Here is a 10,482-nt window from a genome sequence, read left to right as displayed (position 1 = left end):
TTTCTCATCTTTTATACTGGTTGTATGTATTTATGGGTTTAATTCAGCCGGAGCTTGTGCCTATGGCTCTATGGCTACGGGTTTCTTCGCCGGTCACATTGCGGCGGCAATGCCTTCCATCTACAAAGACGGCGCCGGCTGCGGAGCTTGCTTCCAGGTCAGATGCAAGAACACCACTCTTTGCAGCAGCAAAGGAACCACCGTGATGGTCACTGACCTCAACAAGAGCAACCAAACCGATCTTGTCCTCAGCAGCAGGGCCTTCAGGGCAATGGCTAAGCCCGTTGTTGGCGCCGACACTGATCTCCTCAAACAGGGCATTCTCGACATTGAGTACCAGAGGTTCGATTCCTCTCACCATTCTCATTTCATTTTACTTGTTTCACTTTTAACTAGTATATATGTATCGACTAATAAGAAGAAGAACTGACAAAATATTGAAACAGAGTTCCTTGCGAATACGGGAACAAGAAGATGAGCGTGAGAGTTGAAGAATCTAGCAAAAAGCCTAACTACTTGGCCATAAAGCTATTGTACCAAGGAGGCCAAACCGAAGTGGTAGCCATCGACATTGCTCAAGTGGGTTCGTCACATTGGAGTTACATGACCAGAAGCCACGGAGCTGTGTGGGTTACTGACAAAGTCCCCACCGGAGCTCTGCAGTTCAAGTTCGTGGTGACGGCAGGCTACGACGGCAAAATGGTCTGGTCGCAGAGGGTTCTTCCTCCCAACTGGGAAGCTGGGAAGACCTATGACGCCGGCGTTCAGATCACCGACATTGCTCAGGAAGGTTGTGATCCATGCGACCATCACATTTGGACCTGACTAAGACTTACTCCATTCCCCTTTGTATGATGTGTAACAGAACAGAACAGACTTGTTTATTAACTGAGAGGAAGAACCAACAACAGGAATGCATAATCTCAAGATTCTATTATAAGTCTTAAACAAGAAAGCTAAAGAAAGGGATATGTGTATGTACAGAAGGTCTATTAATAACAATATGTACACCATTCTTTCTATCTGTAACCTTGCAACTTTGTGACATTACAATTTTTATACAGATAAAAAAGAATTTCTCTATCTGGAAACGATGCTGACACTTGCTGAGAAGAAATTAGTCTGATCAGAAGATCACTTTACCAACTCTCCAAATCGCTTCTACTGGCACTTGCTATGGGAACATTGCCAATGTCTGAGTACTCTGACGAGTCATGTTCTTCTTCATTTAGATCATGTTTTGCTTTTTCTTTTACTCTTCTTGCTTCAGAGGTTCGACAAATGCAGGAGGCTGGGTTCTCGTGGAACTCGCCCGCTCCTGGTTTCATTTCATCTGGCTCACCCATGAAACCCTTCTGGTATCTTCGGACCTTGGATGAGAAATCATCCCATGTCATGTTGTTTCTGTTTGTGAAGACTTCGTCCAGTTTCTTCGCATTTGGACGAATGGTTACTTTGTGTCCCAAGTATCTCCTGCAGACATACACAGATATGTGCATTAGAGAAGAGACCAGCGGAGAAGTGATATTAAGCGACACAGTTATACCTTCGTCCAGCTAAGATTCTAGCCATGTTACCATTGTTGTTGGTGACAAATGCATCGCTCTCATCACAGACGATGAAGTCAAGAGCAGCCATCCGTGATGAGAAGTTGGCAAAGGGAGCCAGTTCTTTCTTGGAGGTCAATGTCTCTTTTGTATGGATATTTGGAAAGAGAGCTCTTAATGGTGCCAGTGTATCCTCCCCTCCGTATACTTTGCCTGATGCAACATACAAGTGAACCTCTTTCCCAAAACCTAAGCCTCTGAGCATCAGACCAATCTCCTCTGGCGTCAGGGGACATCTCCCATGCCGCCGTTCTTTGTCAGGGTTTGCCGTCTGCACATTGCAACAAGTCCAAGGGAGTTAATAAGAGTTAAGAAGGCTTGATGTTGATAAACTAAGCATAGATAGATATTCTCACATGTAACGTTTTCCACCTTCGTCTCATAGCTCCGAGTTCGAGTCTCTCTTTCTGACCTCCGCCATAATAGCATCCGGAGAAGGCCAACATATCAGGTTCGAACCTGAGATGAAGGGCAACGAAATGCTTGGCTTTGTTTCTCATCCGGTCAACCAACAATTGGCCCATCCTGTTGATAGACTCTGTATATCTCACCGCATGGTAGTTCACTCTACACCTCAGCTTCTGGAGCTCTGTATCGAGAGCGTTGGACAACCTGTAATCGAATTTGGAGAGTTGTACAACCTGCAACACGAGATTGCATATATTGCAGCAGATGAGCATACACTTGTATGTATATCATGAACGAACTTAGTTTGGAGGATAAGTAACTGACATGTTTCTTATTGAGTATAGGCAGAACGCGCTGCAGGTAGCAAGAGGGTGTGCACTTCCTCGGGACACGGATGGACTGTAGGCTGCTGGATATTCTTGACTGCTCTTCTTTAGGAAGCTCCTTGATGATCTTCACGTCTTTGGAGAGATGCGAAATGAACCAATCAATGTCAAATATCTCCTCAAAGTTGCTGCACGTACCACAAAAGCTGTGTTATATAGAACTAACAAACTAAACAATATCAAAATGGGAACCAGAGTGAGACAGGGCAGCACCTGGTGTCCTTCCAGTATGATTTCTGGTCAAGTTTAGGGACCACAAGAGTGGCGTTTAGAATGTAAGCCGCAACTACAGCATCTATTATCTACACAGTAGAAAAAGCGCTTCAGAATTAGAAACGGCCCTCACTCAATATATAACACTTGCTAGGATCATTATATATATAGGTTCACAATTAAGGAACTCACCCCTGTCCGCTGCTGGTTTAACCCTCCGCTTGTAGCGATCAGTAAATACCGATTGGTTTGCGTTCTCTTTTCCGTGACTGCCACCGTTTCGATTAATTACCAAACCAAATGAGTTGATACAAAGAGGAGTCCTTCTTCTATATATCATGTAATTAATATCTGTAGGTTTTTTTNTTTTTTTTTTTTTTTTTTTTTTTTTTTTTTTTTTTTTTTTTTTATCACGCAAATCTTTAAGGGTACACGTACGTACGTACCTTGAAAGGAGTCAGTGGCATTGCTGCAGGCAGAGTAGAGGTTAGACAATCTCGAGCTCCATAACTTGCGATCCGTCCTTCCGCCATTTTCCTGAGACACACACACACAGTAGCTAGGTACGTGATCATTGAATAAATGAGGTCATGAAATGTGGAGAGACGTTACGTACGTATAATGTAATATAATGGATGATTTATAATTTTACGTACGGGTACACGAAATGGAGCGTTTGGATGTAGATTGGGTTCAAGATGTATCAAGGGGGGAGGAGAAAGGATGGAGAATGAGAAGAGGAAGAGGAGGAGACAGCCGGAGACGGCAGAGACCAGCGGAAAGAGACGGTGACGGCGGCGAAAGAGAAGCAGTAACTGGTGGCGGATTCCGGCAATGACAAGCTTTGTCTTGTCGGGTTCAGCGCCATAATCTCTTTTCTTCAACTTCAAAGACGACGACATTTAGTATTAATTAACGGAAGAAGGAAGGAGGAGGATAGGGGGCTACAAAGAATAGGAAGAAAACAAGAGAAATGGGAAGGAGAGAGTGCAAAAGGAGGAAGAAGAGGAAGAAGAAGACGTCATTTCTCGATGATGCCTCATTTGCCTTGCCTTGAGGAGAAGTTGGTTGCCGAGAAACTATGCACAAAAACTCCAAACTAATCTCAAACTGTAAAACAAACAAAACACACAAATTTTTTTAAAGAAAAAAAAAAATATGAGTTTGGGTTTATTTCTTTCTTTTAACGTCTCAGCAACTACACCACACCGAATCATCTGCTCTTTAATTAAATTATTACCCTTTTCTTTTTCTAATTCATGCCAAATTATAATTAGCTGTTTAGATTCTTATCTTAACAATCAAATGTTTGTTGAAATCGTCGTAATTTTTTTTTTCTGGTTCCGAAAGCAAACTTATCCTATTAATTTTTAAAAATGCCAACTCGTTTGATAAGAATTGTTCAATGGTTTTTTTTTTTTTTTCCCCCTTTGACAGCGAATTGTTGAATGGGTTTTAAAAAAGGTTTTTCGTTCTAACAACAAACAAAATAATAAGCTAATATTAGAAACCTCTGTCTTAAATAGGGAACATATCAAAAATATACATGATGATGATGATGATGATGATGATGAATGAGATGTGAAGAAAAAGTCAAGTACTAATGAGCGAATGAATGGGCCTTAATGGGCTTAATTTGAGAGGAAACAAAAGGCCCATTTACCAATCCACTCACTTCTCCCAAACAAAAACCGCCTTAGCTCGCCCTGCAACGGTTAAACCCCTCTCAATCTGAAATCTGAATGATGAATTGATTGAACCCTCCTCCTCCTCCTCTGCCATCTCTGCCTCGACGACGTTTTCTCTACCGCACCGCTCACCCCTCCCGATCCCGTAAGTTTCAATTTTGTTTTTGTTTTTACTCTTTTCTTCTCGATACCCTACCCAGTATCATCATCTTCTTCTAGGCTTTTTCTATCGTTTGAGTTTTGTAGACGAACCGAGTAGTCAGTCATTAGTAACGTTTCTCTAGTCGAATTGGCAGAGTGTGTCGTGATGGATTCCTCCAGTAGAGTAGTGGCTGGGAAGCAAGTTTCGCTGCCCTTGACGAATAAGTTGGCCAAAGTAAAAAGACGACTAGGCAATTTTCAACCTATAGCTCGCTTCAATCAAGCCTCTGGCCCCCAAAACCAAAAGTGCTCCCTTCACAGCAATCCAAACCCTGTCTTTCCTTTTCTTGTTACTCGTCGGAAGAGCCAGATTAACCCTCCTGACTCTTCTTCTCCCTTTCTCAACTTGGAGGATGAAGGTCACTCTTGCGGTTCACTGGACAAACTCCCGTAAGGCTGTTGAGGTGTTGCGTTCTCCCTTTGTTACTCTTTCGCATGTTTGCTACGCTCTTCTTGTCTTTGTTTATGCCCCTTTCCTTTTGCTAGGGAGGAGGACACACGTCCTTTGGATATCAAACGAGAACTCGTCATGCTCTCTCTTCCGGCCATTGCTGGACAAGCTATAGACCCTTTGACTCTGCTCATGGAGACTGCTTACATTGGAAGGCTCGGTATTTTTTCCTTTGCTTCTCGATACCATGGAAGAGGTGTTTTTAATATAAAAAAAAAGAGTTGTAACGGACTCCCTTCTTTTGAATCTCCAGGATCTGTTGAGTTGGGTTCCGCTGGCGTTTCCATGTCCATCTTCAACACCATATCAAAGCTCTTCAACATTCCACTACTCAGCGTTGCCACTTCTTTTGTCGCTGAAGATATTGCAAAGACTGCCGCAGAAGATTTAGCCTCAGGTAAACCTTTAGCTTTCTTCTCTTCTCATGTTTTCCCAGGCCTTATATCTGTTTGAATGGATTTACAGCAGAGAGTCGTGGTGACATACCTTCTCAAGGTTTACCAGAAAGGAAACAGTTATCTTCAGTGTCGACAGCGCTAGTGCTAGCCATTGGAATTGGCATCTTCGAGGCACTCGCTTTGTCTTTCGCATCTGGACCCTTTTTAAGGTTAATGGGTGTTCAATCTGTAAGTTCGGTCCCGCTAGAGCTTATCGTCATGTATGTCTTAGGAAATTTTGGAGAAATTTTATGCTGAGGATGCATGTTTCCTGTCTTTAATACCAGATGTCAGAAATGTTCATCCCTGCGCGGCAGTTTCTTGTCCTTAGGGCACTTGGTGCTCCTGCGTATGTGGTTTCTTTAGCTCTTCAAGGCATTTTTCGTGGATTCAAGGATACAAAAACTCCAGTCTACTGTATAGGTTTGCTTTTTTTTACATCTTTTGACATAGTAGTCCAAGAATATTTAAATATTCTTGGACTTTCTTTCTTCCATCGGTTCATTCATTCCCTAACTTCCATAATGTAGGCGTTGGTAATTTTCTGGCTGTATTTCTCTTCCCTCTGTTTATATACAAGTTCAAGATGGGTGTAGCCGGGGCCGCAATATCTAGTGTCATCTCCCAGTATGTATCTATACATCTTCTTTTTATTTTTTATTTTTTCAGTTTTACTCCTTGCTCAACCTTGTAGGATGCTGCTAAACCTCTTTCCTCTGTTCATAGGTACACTGTTGCCATTTTAATGCTTATACTCTTGAACAAAAGAGTTATACTGCTTCCTCCAAAGATGGGGTCACTAAAGTTCGGGGATTACCTAAAGTCAGGTATGTGGAAAACGGTTCGTCACTTATGGGATTTATGGATGTAAGTACTGTATTGATATCTCTAGGTTTTAAACTTTGACTTGAATTACAGGTGGATTTGTTCTTGGAAGGACTCTGTCTGTGCTCATGACCATGACTATTGCCACATCAATGGCGGCTCGTCAGGGAGTTTTCGCAATGGCAGCACATCAGATATGCATGCAAGTGTGGTTGGCGGTATCTCTGCTTACTGATGCACTAGCTTCATCTGGACAGGTATTGGTTTTTATACCTAGAGGTTTTGGCTATATAACTTTCTTTCTTCATCTGTTTGGTATCAAATGGGACTTAAAAAAACAACTGAGATAATTGCGAGAGATGGGATTAAGCCTCGTGTCTTGTTGATCAGGCGTTGATCGCAAGTTCTGCATCCAAAAGAGACTTTGAAGGTGTGAAAGAGGTTACGGCTTTTGTTCTGAAGGTATGAGCCCACACCCCTTTTTGCAGTTGAGATTTATTGCTTCCATTAATATAAGGAACAATGAATTAGATTTACCTTGATGAAGTTGGCGAGAAAGGATGAATATGTTAGAAATGCCAAGCTAAGATGTAGGGTCAGTTGAAAGGAATATGTTTGCTCTCTTAATCATCATGAAGGTGCTGCACTAAAGAAGTGGGAATTTTATCTTGTTGGGGGATGGTGATTGATCTCTGGTTGTAGAGAGGGATGTAACGTGTTTATGTTGGACAGATAGGAGTGGTGACAGGGATTGCACTGGCTATATTGTTGGGGATGTCTTTCAGTTCAATAGCTGGTTTGTTTTCCAAAGACCCTGAAGTTCTGCGGATTGTGAGAAAGGGTGTATTGGTAAGTGATGTAATTAATTAGATAATAAAGTAAGTGGGTGGTTGGGGTTTGGTAGAGCTTTTTACTCACGGTAACATGGATGCAGTTTGTAGCGGCAACTCAACCAATCACAGCTCTGGCGTTTATCTTTGATGGACTGCACTATGGGATGTCGGACTTCCCGTACGCAGCTTGGTCGATGGTAAGTAAGAGAGAAGCCCTCCTACTACTTCTAGTAAAAAAAGNCAGATAGGAGTGGTGACAGGGATTGCACTGGCTATAGTGTTGGGGATGTCTTTCAGTTCAATAGCTGGTTTGTTTTCCAAAGACCCTGAAGTTCTGCGGATTGTGAGAAAGGGTGTATTGGTAAGTAATGTAATTTAATTACATAATAAAGTAAGTGGGTTGGTGGGGATTGGTAGAGCTTTTACTCACGGTAACATGGATACAGTTTGTAGCGGCAACTCAACCAATCACAGCTCTGGCGTTTATCTTTGATGGACTGCACTATGGGATGTCGGACTTCCCCTACGCAGCTTGCTCGATGGTAAGTAAGAGAGAAGTCCTCCTACTACTCCTAGTAAAGAAAAAGAAAAGATAAAACAATATTGTGTATGTGTGTGTCAGATGGTGGTGGGAGGAATATCATCAGGGTTCATGCTGTATGCACCGGCAGGGTTGGGGCTAAGTGGAGTGTGGGTGGGGCTGAGTGTGTTCATGGGATTGAGGATGGTGGCTGGATTCAGCAGGTAAAAATAAAGAGCTTATATATATATATATATATATATATATATATGTAGTAAGACAAAAGTAGAATAGATAGTGTAGTTTTGTGGTAGAAATGAAAACTAAAATATGTTGTGTGTGTGTGTGTTTGGGGAATGGCAAGACTAATGTGGAGGAAGGGTCCATGGTGGTTCATGCATACAACAACAACAAATGACAAGGTGAGACTGAGAGAGCCTCGCCGTCTTTTATTATTGTTATGATTTGCCTGCAATTGTTAGTTAACTCTGTTTCCTATATCTATATGGCAGCGTCTTGCTTAACAAAAAGGCTTAAAAGGGGAGGGAGAGAGAGACGTGCCAGTCTTTAAGCTTTTCAGATATACTAGAAGTAGTAGATTCTATTCACAGGATTAGCTTTGCGATTTTTGTTTGCTGATAGTCAAATACAATAAAGTACAATAAATACACTGGTATCTCGAGTTAAAAAATAGTTGTGATTTATTTAGTAAAAAAGAATCCGGTTAATAAAGCCCAAAAGCGAAGGAATGAACGAGAACATTCAGTATTCTGTATTCATCATCATCATCATCATCATCATCATCATCATATACAGTATGTCTGAAAGGATAGTGGGACGGTTGACCCTTGACTAGGTAGGATTAGGAAGGAGTCGAGATTGCAAGTTCCCCAATTGCTATGTCTTATTAAATACTCAAAAGAGAAAAAAACACTACTACATTTTAGCTGTATTTCACTCAGGTCTTTTATCTTCCAATCGGCATTCTTGCAATTGCTCAAGTTGGAATAACCTATTTATTTTATATATGACCTCTGTTGGTTCGAAAGACACAGCGAACATGAACATTTATTTACTCTTCTGTAATAAATAAAGAAACCATGCTCATTTATGTTCGTATCTTCAAATCTGTACACAGATATTCATTCTTCAATTAATGGCTTCTAGGTAGCGTGATCATCACAAACACCTCCGCTTTGAGGACAAAAATGTGGGACAACCTTTTGTCCAGTCCAAAGGATATACTTTGTTAATCTTTAGTGATCCATCTGCGGCCCCTTACCTCAAATCCACCATAAGCTTGCTCACTACTGCTCTCTCCCCCGCTCTCTGCGCTCGTGTATCCTGATTTACGCCTGTGCTTTTTGCTTCTTGTAACTCCACTATCGCTAAAACTCCCATTTAGAAGCGGATCGTCTATACCGCGAATCACTCTCCGACTCGAGGATGATGACATGCAACTGTCGTCCTTCACTCTTCTCTTCTCTTTGTCATGTTTCTTTATGTTCTGAGAGATCTTGTGCAGTTTCTCATTAAACTTTGTGATGCTCTTCTCCATAGGCTCCACTGCTTGAGTCACTGTGAATCTCACGTCTTTAACAATCTACAAGATATATAGCATCTTTGTGATCAATTAGAAGCTATTCATCAGATAATCAATTTCTTTGGATGGAACAATTAGAAGACTCACATATTCACCACCACCAACGAAAACGTCTCTCATGCTTTCTTTGAGGGTCATACCACTTCTGATATCAACGTCAGGATGCGGTAGGCGAACCTTTGTTGGTCTCTCACTGTCCCTAATCTCATCTGGATCAATTGGACAGTCAACAGATGCATAGTCACCAAGAACTGAAACGGAGCCTGTAAAGCGGTCTCCCATTAGACCGTAAGGTTTTGCTGGAAATACATACAGGTGAACAACGGAAGCAATACCCATCTGCACTGGACAAACACAAGTGTTAAAAGCTTTAATTTGTTCCAAGAAAGAAAATCCGAGAAGACTCCATAGACTGTTGTAAATAGGAGGCAACGAAGAAGAAAAAGTTTTGTACTCATTAAATCTTTTCCAGCAAGGTTGGTAACAAAAGACAATTTACCTCTATGCAAATGATGAAATCTTGTACACTAGTCTTCAACTGCAAGCTTTGTGCAATTGAACTTTTGAACAAACCGAGGGAAGAGAGAAGAGCAATGGCAACACCTTGCCACCAAGTGAGAAACACAATCGACTTGAAAGTTAGAAATTTGGCCAGCGGCTTTATGTGCGCAAGCTCATCTTTCGTAGCACCATAGAACTGAACCAGACAGTATAATGCCCATGACTGACTAAAATTTAGAACCACTGCCAAATAAGGGTACCTACAAAAAATATATATGCATAGGCAAAACAGTAAGATAGCATCTTGGTCATATAGTTCATCATAGATATAACTGAGTCTTGTTTCTTAAGGCACAATTATAAGACTAGCACTGTCCTCGTGAAAGTTGCCTCAACGTACCCACATGCCCATTTAAACTCTCCTTCACAATACACACCGAACGCTTCAAGAATCAGAGCAGTGAGGGCAGTTAGAGACTTAATAATCATCTGCCAAAGGAGAGAAATAGTTAACTTCGACTAGAAAGAAAAGAAAAGAAAAGACATTTTGGAGCAAGAGAAACAAAGAAGCATTTGTGTGGGAAACATACATATTGAACAATACCAAACTTAACAACTTGATAGAACCAGTGACTGAGCCTCCAGGGTTTAAGGAATAAATTCATAGGAAAAGGATGTTTGACAGTTCCCTTTTCATCATTGTGATCTAAGAGTGGTGTCTTAAAGCTCTTACGTCCTTGTCTTTCCATAAACTCAATAGTCCTTTCTTCCCCACCTGATAAATGGAGTCAAGGAATTACGATGACAAG

The 10,482-nt window shown here is 41.5% G+C and overlaps 4 protein-coding genes across 8 annotated transcripts in view; 2 read left to right on the top strand and 2 right to left on the bottom strand.

Moving 5' to 3' along the window:
* On the top strand, window positions 13-1,022 carry LOC104716120 (expansin-like A2). Its single transcript, XM_010433473.2, has 2 exons — window positions 13-342; window positions 447-1,022. Exons 1-2 carry the CDS (start codon window positions 71-73, stop codon window positions 823-825), a joined length of 651 nt encoding a protein of 216 aa, XP_010431775.1. The 5' UTR covers window positions 13-70; the 3' UTR covers window positions 826-1,022.
* On the bottom strand, window positions 1,110-3,516 carry LOC104716119 (uncharacterized protein At1g04910-like). Its single transcript, XM_010433472.2, has 8 exons — window positions 3,271-3,516; window positions 3,061-3,151; window positions 2,807-2,883; window positions 2,615-2,703; window positions 2,340-2,529; window positions 1,964-2,248; window positions 1,547-1,878; window positions 1,110-1,473 (listed from the first exon to the last, which is right to left on the bottom strand). Exons 1-8 carry the CDS (start codon window positions 3,514-3,516, stop codon window positions 1,140-1,142), a joined length of 1,644 nt encoding a protein of 547 aa, XP_010431774.1. The 3' UTR covers window positions 1,110-1,139.
* Window positions 4,322-8,314, top strand: LOC104716117 (protein DETOXIFICATION 45, chloroplastic). 5 transcript variants are annotated; one of them, XM_010433470.2, is made up of 15 exons: window positions 4,322-4,447; window positions 4,599-4,893; window positions 4,990-5,114; window positions 5,208-5,351; window positions 5,423-5,580; window positions 5,679-5,814; window positions 5,922-6,018; window positions 6,118-6,218; window positions 6,310-6,473; window positions 6,607-6,678; window positions 6,949-7,065; window positions 7,151-7,246; window positions 7,672-7,793; window positions 7,934-7,991; window positions 8,082-8,314. In XM_010433470.2, exons 2-15 carry the CDS (start codon window positions 4,610-4,612, stop codon window positions 8,091-8,093), a joined length of 1,686 nt encoding a protein of 561 aa, XP_010431772.1. In that variant the 5' UTR covers window positions 4,322-4,447; window positions 4,599-4,609; the 3' UTR covers window positions 8,094-8,314. The 5 variants fall into 5 exon arrangements, with proteins under 5 accessions (XP_010431772.1, XP_010431771.1, XP_010431769.1 ...); XM_010433469.2 differs by lacking the exons at window positions 6,949-7,065; window positions 7,151-7,246 and adding exons at window positions 7,294-7,410; window positions 7,496-7,591 and having other exon boundaries at window positions 5,420-5,580; XM_010433467.2 differs by having other exon boundaries at window positions 5,420-5,580.
* Window positions 8,572-10,482, bottom strand: part of LOC104716115 (protein LAZ1-like) — a 3,341-nt gene continuing 1,430 nt past the window's right edge. Inside the window, exons 4-8 of the mRNA XM_010433464.2 lie at window positions 10,264-10,463; window positions 10,074-10,162; window positions 9,672-9,933; window positions 9,260-9,511; window positions 8,572-9,172 (exon numbers count right to left, since the gene is read on the bottom strand). Of these exons, the coding sequence (XP_010431766.1) occupies window positions 8,819-9,172; window positions 9,260-9,511; window positions 9,672-9,933; window positions 10,074-10,162; window positions 10,264-10,463 (1,157 nt within the window). The 3' untranslated portion in view covers window positions 8,572-8,818. The remainder of the gene's footprint in view (window positions 9,173-9,259; window positions 9,512-9,671; window positions 9,934-10,073; window positions 10,163-10,263; window positions 10,464-10,482) is intronic.

The sequence above is a fragment of the Camelina sativa genome, chromosome 10 (genome assembly GCF_000633955.1).
Source record: "Camelina sativa cultivar DH55 chromosome 10, Cs, whole genome shotgun sequence".
Taxonomy (NCBI): Eukaryota; Viridiplantae; Streptophyta; class Magnoliopsida; order Brassicales; family Brassicaceae; genus Camelina; species Camelina sativa.
Note: the sequence above shows the minus strand (reverse complement) of the source record. Positions and strands in the feature narration are given on the sequence as shown.